Source organism: Podarcis liolepis (genome assembly GCF_965112155.1).
Source record: "Podarcis liolepis genome assembly, chromosome: 9".
Classification (NCBI taxonomy): Eukaryota; Metazoa; Chordata; class Lepidosauria; order Squamata; family Lacertidae; genus Podarcis; species Podarcis liolepis.
In genome coordinates, this window is record NC_139564.1 from 13,748,831 (window position 1) to 13,769,844 (window position 21,014).

At 43.1% G+C, this 21,014-nt stretch overlaps 2 protein-coding genes and 1 long non-coding RNA gene across 4 annotated transcripts in view; 1 reads left to right on the plus strand and 2 right to left on the minus strand.

Annotated features, from left to right (window-relative positions):
* Positions 1-12,122, minus strand: COQ2 (coenzyme Q2, polyprenyltransferase). 2 transcript variants are annotated; one of them, XM_083458949.1, is made up of 7 exons: positions 11,835-12,122; positions 8,767-8,933; positions 8,025-8,146; positions 6,951-7,036; positions 3,186-3,319; positions 1,666-1,854; positions 1-571 (listed from the first exon to the last, which is right to left on the minus strand). In XM_083458949.1, the coding sequence occupies exons 1-7, from the start codon at positions 12,058-12,060 to the stop codon at positions 374-376; spliced, it is 1,122 nt and encodes a 373-aa protein (XP_083315075.1). In that variant the 5' UTR covers positions 12,061-12,122; the 3' UTR covers positions 1-373. The 2 variants fall into 2 exon arrangements, with proteins under 2 accessions (XP_083315075.1, XP_083315076.1); XM_083458950.1 differs by lacking the exon at positions 11,835-12,122 and adding an exon at positions 11,535-11,626.
* On the plus strand, positions 8,841-12,400 carry LOC310686070. Its single transcript, XR_014515702.1, has 2 exons — positions 8,841-8,951; positions 12,121-12,400. It is a non-coding gene; the product is annotated as an uncharacterized lncRNA (long non-coding RNA).
* A 1,787-nt stretch (positions 12,401-14,187) lies between these two features.
* The window catches only part of HPSE (heparanase), a 35,221-nt gene continuing 28,394 nt past the window's right edge, over positions 14,188-21,014 (minus strand). Inside the window, exons 10-12 of the mRNA XM_083458820.1 lie at positions 20,845-20,963; positions 19,275-19,421; positions 14,188-16,926 (exon numbers count right to left, since the gene is read on the minus strand). Coding sequence (XP_083314946.1) covers positions 16,767-16,926; positions 19,275-19,421; positions 20,845-20,963 — 426 coding nt within the window. The 3' untranslated portion in view covers positions 14,188-16,766. The remainder of the gene's footprint in view (positions 16,927-19,274; positions 19,422-20,844; positions 20,964-21,014) is intronic.

The window sequence follows — 21,014 nt, forward strand, 5'->3', positions numbered from 1 at the left end:
TCACCTTGACAAAAGTCCCTTTATAGTTTGGTTTCGGATATCTAAAAATAGAACTATTTTACACAAATGAAGAATTTCATGAATCACACTATTTCATGAGTCACAGTTCTTATTTACAGTAGGCCTATATCCGTAAGAGTTCTCACACCCATTACAATGTTTTTACAATGCTGAAGTTCAGTTGTAAACTTCTGTGAGTGTTTCCTCCTAAAGTTTCGACAGGAAGCAATCAAATATAGCTGATTTATTGCCACAGCTGTATACTGGCAGTGAGAAGTTTACACATAATAAAGATACACATTTTTTTAAAAAAAATGTCTCATCAATAAAGTATTTTAAATACAGCACTAGCTGAAATCATGTAGATTTTTTTTTAGTTGTGTTCATTTCCTTTCTGTAAAACAACTTTATTTTCTTCTGTACTATCTAACGTTTTCATTGTTGCTTCTGTATTTTTCCTTTTCTGTAAGTTTCCAAGAACAATCCCTATGAAAAGTATGAGTCCTACTGTGCGGTTAGAAGAGAACTTTTTCCAGCAATCTTCAGGCTTGTGAATATCCAAAGTGTATATCTGGAGAAGGAAGGGGGATATCAATATTAGTGTACTGTAATTCACACTTATAATTCGCCAAATCAATACCCTTTACTCAGTTCCCTCTTCTTCTTACGATAACTTTTTTGCTTCCAAGTTTTTTCCTGGACTGCCATAAATTCACCTGCTTTATAAAAATGCTATTCGTGACTTTCTCCTCCCCAAGTTTTGCTGTGCTTTACCAACTTCTCTCTTCTAGATATCCCATGTTTTATTGTGTTTTTATATTTTGCCGGAAGCTGCCCAGTCAGATGGGCAGCGTATAAATAATACCGTATTGGTCCAAATTTAAGCCGCACTCGAATATAAACCGCTCTTTTAAAATTGGAGGTGGAGGTGGAAAAAAGACAATACCCGAATATAAGCTGCTCCCTTAAAACTGGAGGGGGGATTTTTTGAAAGGCACCCACCCAATGAAGCACAATCACACAATGAGAAACACACACACAAGGCTTGCCCAGGGAGGGTTGGGGACGAGAATCAAAAGGGGGTCAACAAGCACCCGTCCCAAACAAGAACTCTCTCACCACTGAAGCCCATGTGGTCATCCGATGCCAAATACAGTAACTGCTTTGCCAGCGGCCTCCCCCCTTTCCCTCCGACGGCTTGGGGGAGGCGGGTGGGTGGTGCGCCAATGCCCCGTGCTGCTTCCTGGGGGTGGGAGCTGTCCCACTTTTCCTCACTTCCCCCTTCTTTCTGGCAGTTCGGGAGCCGAGGTCAGGACAGGCGCTGTTGTCCCACACCCCCGACGGCCCTTGTGGGCAGCTGTTTCAGCAGCAAGATCTTAAGGTCGCGAATATAAGTCGTACTTTAACTTTTCAGAGTCGGAATTCGGGGAAAAAAGTGTGGCTTATATTTTGGCCAATACGGTATTATCGCCATCATCATCATCATCATCATCACCATCCCCTCCCTGTTAAAAACGTCATTGTATACCTAGAAAGGCAAGAAATATCTTTAGTGGATACAAGACAGAGCGGGTGCTTCAGCAGGTTAAGAACTGAAGCCAAGCTGCTAAAGCATCCATCTATTTCAAGCTTCCACATAAAGAGCAACACAATATGGGATCTAACCTGCTGAGCCAAGTGGATGCCTGCCACAGTCACAGCGACATAGTATGGAAAAGTCTGCTCACAATGCATTCCTGCTGCAGTAAGTCCCGAAAGCATGATGGTGCTGAAAGCACTGAGCCATGGCTTTGTGTTTTCATTGAACCGGAGTGCTGTAGATTTCACACCTATGGCGAGATCATCTCTTTTATCCTACAAGGGAAGAGTTGTTAATGAAAAGACCAGTCGTGTGGCATTTCATAGACTTAGACAGGGAAGGATGGTGATTTTACATGGAAGTGGTCTTTGTGAGAAGAGCCTGTGAGCATGTTGATCCTGGTTAGAGACCTAACCCAGCAATAAGAAAGCCAGAGAGCTGGAGAAAAAACACCAACCAAACCACAACCCCTTGGCACAAATGGGAAGGTGCTTATCAGTTGCTGAATCAGGTTCAAGGTTTTGAGGTTGATAATAAGAACTTTGGTCAAAGGTACTTAACAGACCGCCTCCCCTCGTACAGGCCAAGTTTCATGGCTGCCTCTTGGTGATTGCATGGAAATGGACTTTATCAGTGGTACTTTATCCATCCTTTGGAATATCTTCCCCTGGATGGTTCATGTGGTAGAGAAAGTAGTCAGCTCTGAATTCCTCTTCAGGTATATATGACTACACAAAGTTTCCTGGAGTCTTATTCCTAAATCCTGAAACTTTTCTCTTTGTGTGCACTGCTCAGTTTTATCTATGGCACAAAGTTTTACTCTGTTTTCATTTAGCTTTTAAAGAGTTTTATTTAATTCTTGCTGTATAAGAATTTCTATTGATTTCCCTCGATTTGATGGAGAGAGAGATGTTAACCCACGCATTTTGAACCAAATGAGAGTAAAATATTTCCTGAAAGACAACAGAGTGTAGAGGAAAAGGATATACGAGAATGCTAGAACATGAGCCACTACCAAGTAGTTAAGAGCATGAGCTACAAATTAAGGTGTTCCCCATTCAAAGCTCAGAACTACTTGCTGAGCAGCCTTATGCAAATAGCCCTCTCTTAACCTTAGCCTCTCATATGTAATATGGAAATAATAGTAATACAAGACTAACTTCTTTTATCAAGGTTGCTGAAGATAAATGCACCTGAAGCCTTGGTGTTATTATTTTTGGATATTCTGATCATTTTTGGATATTCTGATTAATCATTCCTAAACTGTGGAATCAGCAGCTGCCTAGCTATTATGAAAACCAAAAACAAGCATGTAAATTTATAAGCAAATATTCCAAACATCCATGGACACTGAAGTCGTTCATTTTGTTCATTTACAACCTGCTTTTGTACCCCAACAGGGTTGATAAGGGCAGGTCACAATAACCGCCACAAAAACATCAACAATGAGAACAAAGAAACTATTAACAAATAAGGAGTTGTTCAAACAAGCATGCACAGTTTAAAACCTGCTTTGGTATCCATCACCCCATAATCCATCAAAACCACTCAGCACCAGTCCCTAATTTCCAAAGCCTCCTTATTAAAGTACAGGAAGGGTATATACCTGATGAGCATAAATAGTGTCATACATTAATGTCCAGCAAACTCCTGAGAAATACAGGGGCAAGCAAACTGACCAGTCACAAGAGCCTTGGACAGCTGACCACCCAAGTAAGGCTCCCCAGTTGAAGGTCAGGCCTGAAAGAGATATGACAAAAACTAAAACAAAGAGTCTCAAATGCAGCAATAGTCTCTATTTTTCAGAAATATCTTGCTCGTTCATTTGCAATGAGATTCAACATTCTTGTGAGGCACCCTGATAGGACTTCGTTTTCAGAATGATTCAACACTCGGCCAAACAGTTTTATTTTACTTGCAAAAGTATTTCTACACTGCCAATTCATACAATGTAACATGGTGACGTACAGCAATGTATACAATAAAATATAAAATGCAATAAAAGCAGTACAAAAACCACCATGGAAATGACTGGCTGATCAAAAAGAAATCACAATCCCAGAATAGTAGCCGTGTTAGTCTGGAGCAAGAAAAAAGTAACAAGTTCAGTAGGCGACTTAAGAGAAACTGGCTGACTGCAGATGGAGCATGAGCTTTGTTGGAAATGATTATGGCTTTTGGCAAAATAAGCCAGCTAGCCCCAGCCTTTACTGTCATCAGAGTTTTCAACCCAAAGAGAGTCAATTGACCACAAAGTGTGCGCACTAATACTAGTGCAAGGGAGAAAACCAGGCACCGTCCCCCTGACCGTGTAAGATATGCATCGCCATCAACAGTGAGAGAATGGGTGGGAACACGAACCTGCCAGAAATGTGGCACATTCTTGTGGGTTCTTCAGCCCATCCAGGCTAGTACCATAGGCTCTGATCCCCTCCTTACAAAGAGTAGACAAAGACAGATTTCAAGCGAAACGGATTGGTTTTGTTTATCTTTGCTTTGTTGTGGAGGAATAAGAACGCAGGGCTTCCCATGTTTCCAGCACAAGATTATATTTTCATACAAAACACACTGACTTGGCAGGAAGAAAGAGACTCCAGTTCATAAACAGATTAAACAACTGAGACTCTGTGAAAGAATAGTACTATTTCTTTTATTGTATTCTACGGAAGTGAGTCAGGCAGTTCCCAAGGAAAAAAAGTATCGCTTAAAGTCTGCCCGTCCCATTGGTCAACACTGTTTTTATTCATGGCAGAAAGCTAATCTCATTCCATCTGTTCTATTCACTGTTAGTGGCCACACAAAAAGGAGGGCAGGGTGGTTAGGCATCACTGGAAATTTTGGCAATGACACCTGGCTGATTATACAAGCCATAACGATGGAAAAATTGCACTTGCCAAACACTCCCTCTTCCAGAGAGACAGGAGTCCTGCCTTCGCTTACATCTGATCAACCTGCTGGCATAATGTTTATTAAAAGACATATGCAAGGAATATAAATGAAATGGGGGAAGGGAACTGTGATAGAAGAGTGAATAGATTAGGAAAATGAAATCCTATACATGTCTACTCAGAAGTAAGTATGACAGGCTTCAATGGGCTTTACTCCCAGAACTTAAGTACTGCAGCCTTAAGTTCAGCATCTTACCCAAAGACATTAGCTGGATTTTTGGAAAAATTAAAAGACATTAGCTGGGCAAGAAGACTCGGGCTCAAAGTATATATTAAATTTATTGAACGCCGCATAACCTGAGAATACCTCGTAACAAAAGGTAGGCGCCACAGTATTTCTTTCAGCTGTTATTTATATATCACTAAGATTTATAGACTGCCACTCAAGCATATTATCAGGTTTAGAATAAAATATTTTAAACTACATAAACATAAGGTAAAACACATCAGCTCTAGGGCTACAGGCCCTATCCTCACTTACCTGGGAGAAAGTCCCATTGAATTAAATTGGTCTTACTTCTAAGCAGACAGTGTTAGGATTGTGCTGGTAGTCATACACAGAGTAGACCTACTGATATCAATGAACTTAAGTCAGTCAACTTAAGACTTCAGGGGGTTCACTGCAAGTATGACTTGGTTAGAGGCAACTAAAATGCCAGTATAAAACAGATTAAAATAAAATAAAATAAAATAAAAAGCTTCAGAAAAGAAAAAAGGCACCAGGAAAGCTTTTGGGGTAGAGCATTCTAAGGCCAGGGCATCAATACTGCAAAATCTCCTCCCTGGTAGCCCCCTGATAAATCAGACAGAAGGAAAACCCCAGAGAAGGGATTCTGAGGAGGATCTCAAATGCCAAGATTCAAATAACTCCTCTTGTAGTTCTGGGAGCCAAGACATCCTTCAAACGTCTGCTTCTTAAACAGTATTTCGCCAACCCGCAATACTGTGCGGCAAACTGCCTTTGAATGACCAGAATTTCAAAACAGGTTTCCAGTGTAGCATAGTGACCTGCTGTTCAAATTAAAAAGAATTCAGAAATCCAACTGGATGCGCCTTACAAGTTTGGCATGCCTCACTAGTTCCTCTGTTTCCAGCCCTTTAAATCAAATGCCAGTAAAGAAATTAAGAAGGGAAATAATTAAAATTATATTGATTCACATTGCAGCTTCCCATTTTTCCAGTGTTCATTTGAAACATCTGAACTCATTAGGTATTACTATCAAATTACCATACTGTTTTCACATGCTAGGTCAGGTGGAGACTAATAACACAATACTCAGAAGCGAGCCCTTTTTAATTAAATAGGGCTTACTCATAGATAAGTGGGGCTAATACTTCAGCCTTAGTTGTGCTTAGAGTAGATCCACTGGAAGCAATGGGAGAAGTCAGACTAACTCAACTCCAATTACTTTCAGTAGGTCTATCTACTCAAAGCACAACTGGTTTCCACCCATTCATTTGAACTTTGCCAGCCAAACTAAACATGCAAATATTAGCTTCGCTCCTTACAAAAGACTCTCTCCATGTGTGGCTACCCAGACTTTTAAGATCTTACTTTGAGGTCCTTTCTGGAATGCTCCTATCAGGTAAACTGTGGTGGGAGGGAGCTGTTTTTGTAGTGGCTCCTCAGCTGTGGAATACTGCCCCCAGACCAGCTACTTTGATATCATTTTAGTGCAGAGACTTCAGCATTATATTTTTATCCCCACCAGGTTATGTTATACCGCTTTTATTGTAATAGCTGTTTTATTTGATATATGTATTTTAATCATTTTGACATTCTGATTTTGTAAGCCACACTGAGAATGTTGTTAAAGGGCCAAATATCAATACTTACATTATTATGAATAAAAAAAAATTTCTTCCAATAGCACCTTAGAGACCAACTAAGTTTGTTATTGGTATGAGCTTTCGTGTGCATGCACACTTCTTCAGATACCCTGCACGCACACGAAAGCTCATACCAATAGCAAACTTAATTGGTCTTAAGGGGCTACTGGAGGAAATTTTGTTTGTTTGTTTCGACTACGGCAGACCAACACGGCTACCTACCTGTAACTATTATTATGAATGAAACTGTGTGTTCACAATTGTTATAAATCAGTAAGAGCTAATAAACAAACAAAAACAAAGCTTGTTATTTGGCTAACGTTTAAGTATTGCCCATGGAAAAGTTTGTTTAAATCAGGTAATTCAGACTTTGAACACTTCAGAACTGGACAGAGAGCAGGGAAAAGTTATACAAGAGGCTGGTGCTCATTAACTCTCATGTTGCGATGAAGGAAAATGAAGAATGCTTGCTCAGAACAAATCTAGTCAATTCTGGCAAAGAATACGATACACTGAACAGTCTGACCACAATCCAGTGTAGAGTTAAGCCAGTACAAAGCCCATCTGAAAGAAAAAGCAACTTGTGAGCTCACCCAAGAACAGCTGTGGCCAGTAAGTTATTCTCTTCATAAGTGGGTAAGTCACCACAAGAGATAAAGAAGCAGCTCCCAGAGCAATACTGCAAAGGAATAATAATAAAAAAATAAAAAATAAAAAAATTATTTATATCCCGCCCTCCCCAGCCGAAGCCAGGCTCAGGGCAGCTAACAACAATAAATTAGTACAACATTCTAAAATCATTTCATTATAAAAGTAATTCAAATCAAATTGATGGCAACCATTGGGCCAACCATTGGAAGTGGAAAGAGCATTAAGATGTTGCATTTGTATTCTACCCCAACCTACTTCTATCATTGCAACAATTCACATTTGAAATACACTGAAGTCAGGATTAATTAAGGCCATAGCAATTCCTTCTCAATTAATGGTTCTGAACAGAACATTTTCATTACTTACTCCTAGCCTCGTAACAACAGACCTCGTGAACCACGCCTCTCCATTAAAAAAACTACTTTATCAATTATTATGTAACACTTTCCATGTTTATGTCTCCATAAGAATGGCTCCAGAAAGCACATCCATGAAGGCAGCAAGAATATTATTGGCACAAAAATGGAAGCAAGAAGAATTACTGACGAAAGAAGAATGGAGGATGAAATTAATGGACTATGCAGAACTAGATAAACTAACAGGAAGGATTTGAAATCTGCAGGACCAGAAATTCACAGAAGACTGGTGTAAATTTACAGATTATTTGAAAAGTAATTGTGATGATCAGACTACGTTTGTAGGTTTGCAAGACGTTTTGTAGGGTGAATTATTGGAACTATTGCAAAAATGGATAAAGGGGAGGATGGTTAGTTAAGATAATTAAAGGCAATATGAATTTAAGGAATGCATAAGAAGTGGTTAAAACGGTGGATCATCAGAGGTGCTGATGGAAGTCCAAAAAACGATTGTATAAGTGGTGAAGTTTTGTGGTATGTATTATAATTTATATGTTAAAATTAATAAAAATGATTATAAAAAAAGAAAAGAAAGCACATCCATGAAAGCAAGCTTTGTAAGAAATGGCCGAAGCAATCAACAGCTCCTGTCTAACTTACCTGTAATAATTTAAACATAATAGGATGCATAAAGCCAAGCTCAGCTGTCCTCCCAGAAAAACAAGGGACTGAAAATTTGAAATCTCTCCAGCGGCCAGTGGTCGGCTTGCTGTTCTTGTAACCTAAGCACAGAAGATTATAGTGATTGAATTATATAATCATGTATACATACTGTTCCCAAGCCAGAAAATTTAGGTTTTAGTCACGCACCATATTTAGTCATCGCCTTTGGTGCATCGCACCCTCCTATTCACCAGAGGGCGTGTATATGCCACGAAGGCCAGGGGGACTAAGTACCAGTGAACACAATGTGGTTCTAGGTGAAGAAGCATCATAGAGCCACCATGGTGTGCTGTGCATGTTTACTCACACTGAACCTCAATCTACCTGGCGCAGCCCATCAAGCTGGCTGACACATTGCTGGTGATATGCACGGACAACAGAGCAGAGACAGAGAGAGATTCTGGAGGTGAAGGCAATTTTTAGGTTTCTCTTCACAAGGGTGACATTAAGGGACAGTGCTTTCCAGTCTCAGCAACTCAGACCGGCCCCTTAATTTGAGATGCACTTTGCTAACATATTTCAGTACAAAATCAGGTGCATCTTAGGTATTTGAAGCCCAGGAAGCCCGCATACAGTCTTCAATGAGAATATCTTGTGGGTGGGACTTGCTTTACAAAAAGGCAATTTACTTACTTAGCAAACATTATGAGCCTGCCTGCTCTTTTCAAGTCCTCTCTACCTTTTTGTCATAGTCTTGATCCCACATGTCATTGATTGTGCAGCCTGCTCCACGCATCAGGACTGCGCCAGCGCCAAAGAGTAATAGCATGTCCCAGGCCGGCAGACAGCCTGGTTCTGCTGCAAGGGCTATACTCCAAGTGCAGGGTAGGTACAGCAGCCACGTCCCTAAAAATATAAATTAGGGTAGGAATTAGTGATGGATAAATATACTGTACATATACTGTATGTTCTTCTTGATTGGTATTGACTCATCTGGGTGAATGCAAAGCTTCTGAAAACAATAACTAGGACAAATAAAATATGCAAAAGAATATAAACATAAATTGCAATACTGAAAAACCCATGAGGAAATTTTAATCTCACAGGACACACTATAATTGACCTTAAGGTGGCCAAATGGGAACAGAGGAATTTTAAGGGGAGATTGCTCCACAAAACCGATGAATTGCAATACATCAACAGGTTCAGTGCTGACACTTATAGAATTAACACTACATGTGTTAATTGACTTACTGTGCCAGGATGCCTGTGTTAGCAGCATGTTTGTTGTGTACACCCACAGCTAAAAATCTAACTACCACATTGGTAATTTTCTACATTTCATTTTCCTGACCTCATTGTTTACTATGTGGTTTAACCCACAGCGCCACCCGCGTCCCTGTTCAGAGCATAAGGAACACCTTAAATACACATCTCTTATCATGACAAACCATCCTCATTCGTCTTAGCGGAGGAGCAGCTTCTTCCATGCATTGCTTTGATGGGCATGTGCAGAACTGCCACAAGTAAACGTGGAAGCTTTTGAAGACAGGATAGCTCTGCATTTGCACTGAAGAAATTTCAACAACTTATGGAATTGCAGGATTGAAGAGATTACTTCTGCATTCTGTTTCTTTGTTCTGAAGGTTACATTCCCACATTTTTATAACTTAATTTAGAGGTTTCACACCAAATCCAGACCCCTTGAGCATTGTCATCTAGCTAGGGATGAACAAATCTATCTGCCATCAATGGCCCTTTAGAATTGTTGTTGTTGTTTACTTATAATTAAATTCCTATGTAATTATGGAAGCCTCATTCCTGACCACACATGATCACTGTGGAAATGCAAGAGGAAGTAAGGGGCACAGAACTGAGAAGTAAGGTATAAAGAGCCTTCTTATCTGCAAGGGCTGAGAGCAGATCTCTTGCACCTTTCTTCTTGGTTTCTTGGTTTCCTGCGTTACAAATCGACAACAGTTTAATTTCCCCACAAGAAAAAAGGAGTTATCTCTAAGGTTGTCAGCTAAATAGGGAAAAAAAACCCAGACTGCTCTTGTGCAAACTTCTACAGTGTCTTCATGTGCACAAATAAAACTTTAACATCTTTCAACATGCAGCTAGACATTATCTGCTGCTAACATCTATACATCAAGCTACTGTCAAAGGCAGAGGCGCAGCTTTTTCAAGCAGACAATCCTAGATATACATTCAAATCAGCTTTATGTATGGGGCATGTAAACATGTAACTAAAGAGAATCACAAACAGGGACATGTTAAATATGGATGGGCAATCAAGCAGAGTAGTATTTGCTAAAAAAAAAAAGACACACACATTTAAGTTCTTACACTTCTCTCAGGGCTGTAATTAAAGCAACAAGGGGAGAACCGAAAAGTTCAATGCAAAAACTGCTGCGCTAGTCACAGTTCACTTAAACGCAATGTTAAGAGAGGAGTGAGTTTGTATCTGCTCTCCCCATGTCCTATTTACTTCATTTGGTAATGTAAAAGAACATGTGCAATTTGTAGGCATACAAACATACAGGACAGTCAGCAGGCACAATCTGACTCCCTCTTGCATGTTCAGATTAACATATATACTATCAAACAGAGGGGTAGAAAGCTGCCTTTTACCAAGTAAGACCATTGGTGTATTGAGCAGTAGCTCCCCAGCGTTTCAGACACAAACCTTTCACAGCTTTATTTGGAGACACCAAGGACTGAACCTGGAATCTCAGGCATGCAAAACATGGTGCTCTATCCCTGAGCTACTACTGTACAACCCTTACTCATTGCTGATTCCTAACCTTCCCTAACGCAAATCACATGGCCACTCCGCTTACAAGAGAGGCAAGCGATCAAGGGTCATTCACAAAGAAAAGAGTAGAGCTCAACTCTGCAGCATAATTTGCAAGATAATAGTTGTGATAATTCTCCCAAAGCCGTTTACCCAGAGAGGAGGTTAGAAAGGGGACTGTGGCAAGAAGAACCTCCTTTGTAAAGCAACAGGATCCGCGCCCCTTGCAAAGATGCACAGCCCAGCACAATCCTGCACGTGTTTGCTCAGAAGGAAGCCCCTCTAAGTGCAACCGAATTTATTCTCATGCAAACGTGCCTAGACAGCATCTTAAAAAGCAGAGACATCACCTTGCCAACAAAGGTCCATATAGTTAAAGCTATGGTTTTCCTAGTAGTGATGTATGGAAGTGAGAGCTGGACCATAAAGAAGGCTGATCGCCGAAGAATTGATGCTTTTGAATTATGGTGCTGGAGGAGACTCTTGAGAGTCCCATGGACTGCAAGAAGATCAAACCTCTCCATTCTGAAGGAAACCATCCCTGAGTGCTCACTGGAAGGACAGATCCTGAAGCGGAGGCTCCAATACTTTGGCCACCTCATGAGAAGAGAAGACTCCCTGGAAAAGACCCTGATGTTGGGAAAGATGGAGGGCACAAGGAGAAGGGGACGACAGAGGATGAGATGGTTGGACAGTGTTCTCGAAGCTACAAACATGAGTTTGACCAAACTGCGGGAGGCAGTGGAAGACAGGAGTGCCTGGCGTGCTCTGGTCCATGGGGTCATGAAGAGTCGGACACGACTAAACGTCGTGCCTTCATCCGGATAGCAACAGGCCCCCCTCCTAGACACGTTTGCACTTGACAGCAAGTGAACCCAGGCAAGTTCAACAGGGTCAGGATCGGCCAATCAAAAGCGCCCCGCGACTTCCCGCCCTCTACAAAACAAAAACAAAAAACAAAAGAGAGGAGGAGACTAAGAGGCTGCCCGATGATTGACAAGCAGACTCACCAATAGGCTTGTCCAGCCTCATGAGGCGCAGGTAGGGCTGAGCCGGCTCGGGCGCCGCTCGCACCAAACCCGCCGCCGATAAAGTCCCGAGGGGCCGCGTCTTCTGCCCGAGCGGCCTGGGAGGCTCATGGCTCCAAGTACAGCTAGCTAAGACGCGGAATGGGGAGAAGGGCCGCCTGAGGCAAAGCGGCCCGGCTAGGCGAGAGAGTAACCGCGCGGCTGACATAGCGACTCCGCCTCCGCCTGACGTCGCTGTGACGTACAGTTTCCATAGAGATAAAATAAGGACCCGAAGGATGCCACGGAGGTGCCGGGGGATAGAGCGCCATCACGCTCGGATGCTTTCCGTTTCAGCTCACGTTGTGCGTCACTTCCTGTTGCGGTTGGCCGTCGCAGAGATAAGAAACTGTAGAATAGCCCATCCGGGTGTCTGAGATGGGAAATTCCAGGTTCAGAATCGGAGTATTATTACACCTATTGCAATCGATCTAGTGCACATGTGACTAGGCAGCCACGTGTCTCCTCATCTACACACACGAGTCAACACCAAAGACAGAAGTTCCTGATGTGTGTGTGTGTTTTTCCCTGCTTCGTGTGAAGAAAAAAATGTAGTTTGGAAATTATTAAAGTGAAACTTTAGTGGAGCAGAAAGTTTAAGCGTTTAACTGAAGGCAGGATTCGTGCTGGGAGCGGTTGGGAAGGGGGCTATTCCAGCTGAATGCCCTTTGGTACCAACCGTGTTTCGTATGGGGGGTTTTTTGGCTGAAGCTCCAAACCAGCCTCTGACCTGAAAATATTAGTGGACTGTCTACCTTCCAGGGCAAATATGATTGTTTTCTAATTGTATTTTATTGAATGTGATTATCTGAACAAGACTCTATTATTAATATTGCTTTTAAGATGTCCATTTGATGCTCGATCAGAAACTCCTGCTGGTGCAGAACGTGACCACCAAGATTTGGATGGTCGGGGACAACTTAGGTCCAGTGTACCTTAAAGGTAAAGGGACCACTGACCATTAGGTCTAGTCGTGACCGACTCTGGAGTTGCAGTGCTCATCTCGCTTTATTGGCTGAGGGAACTGGCATACAGCTTCCAAGTCATGTGGTCAGCATGACTAAGCTGCTTCTGGCGAACCAGAGCAGCGCACGGAAACGCCGTTTACCTTCCCGCCGGAGCAGTACCTATTTATCTACTTGCACTTTGATGTGCTTTCGAACTTAGGTTTGCAGGAGCAGGGACCGAGCAATGGGAGCTCACAGCGTTGTGGGGATTCAAACCGCCAACCTTCTGATCGGCAAGCCCTAGGCTCAGTGGTTTAAACCACAGCACCATCCGCGTCCCCTCCAGGGTACCTTAGGGAGTGCCTAAACCCTTATATCCCAGCTTGATCACCAGCAGGAGTGTTGTTGGTTGGCCCTTGGGTTGGCGAGGCTCATTTGACATCAATGCAAAACAGCCTTAGGGTCATTGGCCCAGTGCTGTGGAATGATATGCTCTTCAAATAGACATTCAAGAGCTGCCTTCTGGTTCAACCTTTAAATACTTGTGGAAAACATTATTCCACCTTTCATTGTGAAGAGTGCCCCTCCAGGCAGCAGAAATGCAGGTGGCGCTATGGTCTAAACCACTGAGCCTCTTGGGCTTGCCGATCAGAAGGTTGGCAGTTCAAATCCCTGGGATCTCCCATTGCTGTGTCCCAGCTCCTGCCAACCTAGCAGTTCGAAAGCACACCAGTGCAAGTAGATAAATAGGTTCCGCTGCAGCGGGAAGCTAAACAGTGTTTCCGTGCGTTCTGGCTTCCGTCACGGTGTCCCGTTGCGCCAGAAGCAGTTTAGTCATGCTGGAAAGGTGTCTGTGGACAAATGCCAGCTCCCTCGGCCTGAAAGCGAATGAGCGTCGCACCCCATAGTCGCCTTTGACTGGACTTAACCGTCTAGGGGTGCTATACCTTTACCTACCATGCAGTAACCCTGAGGAAGCTAGCTTTTGACACTGTTGTAGTGCACATGGGGGTCAAAACATTGGTTGTTTGTATTTTTAAAAAAGTTGGGACAATGACACCACCTGCTGGCTTGTTTCCTCTTAGCTGCAATCCCCACAGTAACTTCTTTTTGGGATGTATGCCATCTGCTGTAAAAGGGAAAGTGATAGGATCCTGTCTTTGTGCTGTGGGGGGGTATTAGAGTGCTCATGGGGTGGGAGTTCCTTTATGAAAGTGTTCAGGATCAAGCTATATGGTTTTTAAATGTGGCACCTACATTCCTGTAGGAAACTCCTGAGCTTATTCAACAGCCCCTTTAGCACCAAGGAGGCTATGTGACAACTAAAAAGCCAAACATTCACAACCGCAAACACTTAATATAAATTAGTTTATTTCAAAAACGTGCAGGTACCAAAACACATGAACACACATCAAAGCGAAGTACAATAAAGTTGCCTAGAATTGCATTTTGGCAAGCTGCATGCCAAAATCTAGGAACATTATCCTGAGTTTGACCATTGTGCCATCAGGTTCACTGAAGCCAACGTGTGGCCTCTAGATGTCGGTGGACTCCAGCTCCCATCAGTCCCAGCCAGTGTGTGACCAAGGATTAGGGATGATGGAACCTGGAGACCAGCAACACCCGGAGGGCCACAGGTTTCCCCACATCTCTCCAGAGCTTCAGACAGGAGTTTCCAGCAGCTCCATGTGGGGGTGAGAGAGAATGAACTGGGCGCTGTTTGTATGCAAAGCATGGGTTCATAATCATGAGCTATAACCCTTTTGCCTTTGTTGCCTAATAGCAATTTCAATTCTCTTGACTGCAATCGCTTGTCAGGGATGGAACCACAGCTCCCATGATTCTTGCCTATTGGCCATGCTGTCTAGGGCCAATGGGAGCTGCAGCCTGCTGTATCTGGAGGGCACCCTGTTGACTATCCCTGGCTTATATGCAGTCAAAATGACCCTACCCTCACACAAAAGGGAGTTACATGCAGATCTGGAGGAATGCCAACATTTGCAGAAGTACAAAAATAATTTTTCAGTCCCTCCAAAATGCCCAGGGACAACTGAGCATGCTCAAAGGGCATGAAATGGTGTGTGTGTGTGTGTGTGTGTGTTGGAGGGCTGGAGGGGCAAGGAAGAAATGAAAAGTTAGGAACTGGGAACAGAATGTCTGCAACCCAAGCAGGAATGTGTCACACTGTAAACATTTTGTTGTAGGTCGCATGTCTATAATGAAGGGGGGAAATGGTTTTACTCTGTGCATATTGGGGGGGGGGGGGGAAGGAAACTGGGTACCTTCCATAAAACAGCTTCCTTAGCAACAGTAGCTTCGAAGCCAGAAATACCCACAAAGTATTGTGTAAAGGGAACCTGCTGTCAATGGGATTTGTGGCTATGATGGTTGCTGTTTCTCCCATGCTGATCTTGCTAGTATGTTTGGCCCAGCAGATGTCAGCTAAGGGACTGGCCTGGATGAGGTATAGTTTGCTGGTGGGCAGCATGAAAGTGTGCCAGACACATTTGCAAAAGTGCTACAACTGATTTATAAGAAATCACGAAGAGGAATCCTTCCTGATCGCTACCCTGTCATAGAATACAAGACTCCCTGAGAATGCTTGAGCTTGTCTGCTCTTTTTGGTGCTAGCCTAACAGAAGCCCCATAAAAATTTCCAGGCTGGCTGGCCAACAGCTCTTATATTCTGCTTCTCCTTGGCTGTGCCTGTAACCTGCTTGCTTATTCTTCTGGTGACTTCTGTTTCAGTGTATCTGAAGAAGTGTGCATGCACACAAAAGCTCATACCAATAACAAACTTAGTTGGTCTTTAAGGTGCTACTGGAAGGAATTTTTTTATTTTGCTTATTCTTCTGTTATCCTCAAGATTGCTTTTCCCTGATGTCACTCAAATGGTCCGTTTCCCTGTTTATCCTCAGATGCTCAAAGGGTTGTTGTTGGCATCCGTCTGCCTCGGGAGGCAATGGAAGAGTCTTGCCTTCGGGAAGAAAGTCAAACTGTTGGAGAATTACAGCACTTGGTAGGGCTGTGAAGACTGATATGGTCTTTTATTGCAGGTGGAGCAGATGAAGGCATCCGGTTGTCTTGCTGCAGGTGCACCATAGCGTCTCTCTACTGGGAGCCAGTGTGGCGTAGTGGTTAAGAGCGGTGGACTCATAATCTGGTGAACCGGGTTCGCTTCCCCGCTCCTCCACATGCAGCTGCTGGGTGACCTTGGGCTAGTCACACTTCTCTGAAGTCTCTCAGCCCCACTCACCTCACAGAGTGTTTGTTGTGGGGGAGGAAGGGAAAGGAGATTGTTAGCCGCTTTGAGACTCCTTCAGATAGTGATAAAGCGGGATATCAAATCCAAACTCTTCTTCTTCTTCTTCTACACGCCTCCCAGAGGTCATTCCTTCTCTGACCACTGCTATGGATGCACAACCTGACTGTCTGTCTCCAGGCACTGTGATTGCCTGCAAAGTATTCCCACACGGTGGGGTTGATGTTGCCAGCCTTCGTGCCATGTTTGCAGACATCCTTGTGACACAGAGTTGGGCTGCCAACAGACCTAGTGTCTGAAGCCAGCTCCCTGTGCAGCACAATCTTGCCATCTTCCATTCTGTGTACATGACCAAGCCAGTGTAGACGTCGCTGAGAACCTATGCCACTAATTTCGTGATTTGCTGTCTGACATCCATCCTCTTTGCATCTCTAACTGGAATCCCTCCTTAAGCAGAGCTTTCGTTCTTGGGAAACAGTGGCTGAAACAAAGTTCTTAGGTAAATGTTACAAGTGGAAAGTTAAAATAATAATGGGGGCCATGATGGAGGGATGTTCCCCTTCACTCTTGACTTGCTTTGTTTCTGCCACCAAACTATCTGGAGCAGCCGAATGTCTTGACACCACGTTGGCCACCAACTCGATTTTGGGAACGTGACATAAGTTGCTAAATGCAAGCCCGCACCTTGGCATTCCTTATTACATAGAATCCATATGAAAAAGCTGGAAGTGCAAGGCGGCTTCCTGGACTGAGAGGCTTTTCTCTGAGAGTGGGCAATATTTCATCATCCAACATTTTTAAGACATGACCATTCAGCTGCACGGATCTGCGAGAGGAAAGAATGTATATTTTAGACACAAAATCTGTCATCTTCAAAGAATAAACCTGGTTAAGATTTTGTTGCATTTGTTTTCAAGAGACCATTTTAAAACAAAGACAATTCAGTAATACAAAATGGTATCTCTAATTGATGAAGTTTTAAAGTGTATTTTTAAATTATTTCATGAGAACGGCTTTAAATAACGGAACTCTACCATCTATGTAAATTTCAGAGCGTTAGGTTGCCTTTGTGTGTGTGTTACACAAAGAGCTTCAATCCCTTTTGATCCCTCATATGCTCTTTGTGTGCTTGTTTTTAATGCACAAGAGAAGTATATATAACGTGAATAAGCTTTCTGGCCAACGTAAGTTCATAGTGCACATGTAACACCATGTAAAGCAAGCCTTCTGTGTGGAAACATCCTCACTGTTCAAGCTGAATTCTCTCTTCAAGAAAAGGAAAAATCCATGTTTCCAGAAAGGTGGATCTCAATGCTAAAAATAAAGTTTGGCAGACACTGTCTGGCTGTCATTCCTGGCCAGCTGAAAGTTGGATCTGATCAGGGAACTGGAGCACACAAGGTTGCAGGATACAGCTTCACTTACGAGTTCATAGAGGGACAGATCATTATCATAAATTGAGGAAATATCCATATGGATCAGGAAGAAATGTGGGCAGAATTCTTGGGAACTGGCTTCCCAGTTTTTGAGCTGAGACACAATTTCTGAGAAGTCACTTGACTTCCTTCCTAGCTGCAATGCTTTTAAGGTGGAAAGGATTTCCTTAGTACTTGGGACCCGAAACCTAAAAATGTAACCCTGATCCTGTAGTTTCTAAGAACAAAATAATAATAAGTTTATTGCATTAACAATGAACAGGAATGACAATCTTTTGTCAAATCTTGAACACTGTTTCAAGAAATAGAAGTCATTTTCAAGCTGAAGATTAAGGGCTGTGAATCCAGAGGAGGGCAACCAAAATGGTCAAAGGCCTGGAAACGATGCCTTATGAGGAACGGCTAAGGGAGCTGGGCATGTTTAGCCTGGAGAAGAGGAGGTTAAGGGGTGATATGATAGCCATGTTCAAATATATAAAAGGATATCACATAGAGGAGGGAGAAAGGTTGTTTTCTGCTGCTCCAGAGAAGCAGACACGGAGCAATGGATCCAAACTACAAGAAGATTCCACCTAAACATTAGGAAGAACTTCCTGACAGTAAGAGCTGTTTGACAGTGGAATTTGCTGCCAAGGAGTGTGGTGGAGTCTCCTCCTTTGGAGGTCTATAAGCAGAGGCTTGACAACCATATGTCAGGAGTGCTCTGATGGTGTTTCCTGCTTGGCAGGGGGTTGGACTCGATGGCCCTTGTGGTCTCTTCCAACTCTATGATTCTATGATTCTATGTCCTAGAATCACAGAATTGTAGAGTTGGAAGGGACCCTGAGGGTCATCTAGTCCAATCCTCTGCGATGCAGGAATCTTTTCCTGAATGTGGGGCTCGATCCCATAGCCCTGAGACTAAAAGTCAGAAATGTGGAGTGTGAACACATGACTGGGTGAAGCGCTTTGTTAATGTGTGGTTACAGAATGCAGTGTGAAGTAATTGCTATGCAGAATGATGTTACATAACACTTAGTGGTGGGAAGAGCCATAAGCATCGCCTTGAGCTTCTTGGAATGATTGTTTCAGGAAACACTGGATGTGTACACACTATAGCTTTAAAGCACATTTGAAGTACATTTCCTCTCCCTCAAAGAATTCTGGGTACTGCAGTGCGTTAAAGACTGCTGAGAACTATAACTTTGTGAGGGGCAAACTACAGTTCCCAGAATTCTTTGATGGCGTGTGTGTGCTTCAAAGGTATTATGCCAGGGGTAGGCAACCTAAGGCCCGGGGGCCGGATCCGGCCCAATCGCCTTCTAAATCCAGTCTGCGGATGGTCCGGGAATCAGCGTGTTTTTACATGAGTAGAATGTGTCCTTTTATTTAAAATGCATCTCTGGGTTATTTATGGGACATAGGAATTCATTCATTCCCCCCCCCCCCCTCAAAATATAGTCTGGCCTACCACATGGTCTGAGGAACGATGGACCAGCCCATGGCTGAAAAAGGTTGCTGACCCCTGTATTATGTGGACACAGCCTAACAAAAGTTTCCCAATCGTGGTACCTCATTTGTCCAGTGTCTACAAATCAAGAGTCAGGTACAGGGGGTTAAAAGAAATTGCTAACACCTTTTAGATCCCGAACAACATTTGAAAGGGAATGAAAAGGGTCTCCTCTGAAAATCCCAAGTTTTTAAAGCTCATACTGAACAAATAATATTTAGAAAGGCAAGGAAAGTTGGAATTTCTTACTTGGAAAGTATGCTGTCTTCTCCATGAGGCAGTAAAAGATATTCATCTATTTGCCTGCTGGAGAAGGAAGAAGGTAACTGCAAGTGTTTTGTGCTGTTATAGAGGTTCAAGGCAAATAAGGTGATATCCCCTTCTCTGTACTTCGGGCTGGAAGGAAAACATGAAGCAACCTGTTAAAAGGATATACCAGATAATATATAGTAGACACTCCAACATTCCTCAGATGAAAATAAGGGCATTCTGTTTGACATGAGCGTTTCCTCCTGGTGAAGTGCAAAAGTTGTTGTTTGTTTGTTTGTTTAATTTGTGTACCGTCCTATAACCTGCAGGTCTCAAATGTTATCAGAGGAAATGCACAACTGCAGTATTTTAAGCACAGAAATCTCTGCATTTATGTTTTGCATTTAGAGAAGTCTGAAGGGGAAAGAAAACCCCAAATCAATAAATACAACCAGCCAGTTCCATTTTTCTAGAAAAAGAGGTGCCGGAACTCACTGTAAACACCTCCCTTGTTCTCTTATAATGGCAACAGCGCCCAATTTTGGCTTGCACAGGGAACCGTATTGCAAAAGATTACAAAGTCCGCCCCTGCCAAGGGCCTAGGTTAGGAGGTGCCACACTCGGAGCAAAATGCATAGGGCAGGTCAAACTCCATTCTCCATCCATGGGGACACTCTGGGTGAGCAATGTGTGGGGCTGTGCTGCACACACGTTTCCTGCCATAGTGACAGGCGTTTTGCTAGCATCTGCTAAAAATTGCCCCTGCGAGTTACCAGGATCCTAGCCTAGAAAAGCATTTGCAAAGCGAGGATTCCTAACTCCTTTTGGAATTTGGGGGGAGAGTTTATGTATCTTAGCTGCCATCTTTTCATTCTGCTCCATTTTTCTTCATCTACGCTTGACATGTACAAAGTTTCAGATTATTTGGTGCAATTTGCTGCACCAGAGCTAGTGTACCAGGGCCCTTGCAACTTTCCCAAGTTGTGTCTCCCCTTAGGTGAAAGTACAAAATTGGGTTACTTCTCCAAAAGGTCTTCAGAGTCTCCAAAAGGTCTTCAGAGTCTTGGACCCTCATACCTACGGGACCGCCTCTCCCGATATGCCCCATGGAGGACCTTAAGGTCCATAAATAGCAACACCCTAGAGTTCCCGGGCCCTAAGGAAGTCAGATTAGCCTCAACCAGAGCCAGGGCCTTCTCAGCACTGGCCCCGGCCTGGTGGAACGATCTGTCTCATGAGACCAGGGCCCTGCGGGATCTGATTTCTTTCCGCAGGGCCTGTAAGACAGAGTTGTTCCTCCTGGCCTTTGGCTTAGAATCAATTTGATTCCCTCCCCCCTTTCTTTTTTCCTTTCTCCTCCTGTGATGAGGCTGCATTTTAATGTTTTAATTGTTTTAATGTTGTATTTTAATCTTGTTTTTTAAGTTGTATTTCAATCAACTTGTTTTTATTATTGGTTGTTAGCTGCCCTGAGCCCGGTCTTGACTGGGGAGGGCAGGGTATAAAATTATTATTATTATTATTATTATTATTACTACTACTACTGCTAGGCATTTGGCTGAATGCTTACTGGTGCTCATTTGTACAGTGAAGATACACTCGAAGCCTCCTTGGGTCTTCACCCGACAGGCTGACGTGCAGGACTTTGGCGCCCACTAGTTTCTTGTATACCAGAGAAAGCCAATAATCCTATTTACAAGGGAAAAGAAGACAGCTTTTGTGCATAGCAAAAACATGTTA

Excerpts from the sequence above, each read along its gene's own strand:
- COQ2 (XM_083458949.1), bottom strand. The coding sequence starts at position 12,060 with ATGTCAGCCGCGCGGTTACTCTCTCGCCTAGCCGGGCCGCTTTGCCTC. Across the intron at positions 8,934-11,834 it reads GAGGCTGGACAAGCCTATTG|GGACGTGGCTGCTGTACCTA; the intron begins GTGAGTCTGCTT and ends TTATATTTTTAG. Across the intron at positions 1,855-3,185 it reads ACACTATTTATGCTCATCAG|GATAAAAGAGATGATCTCGC; the intron begins GTATATACCCTT and ends CTTCCCTTGTAG.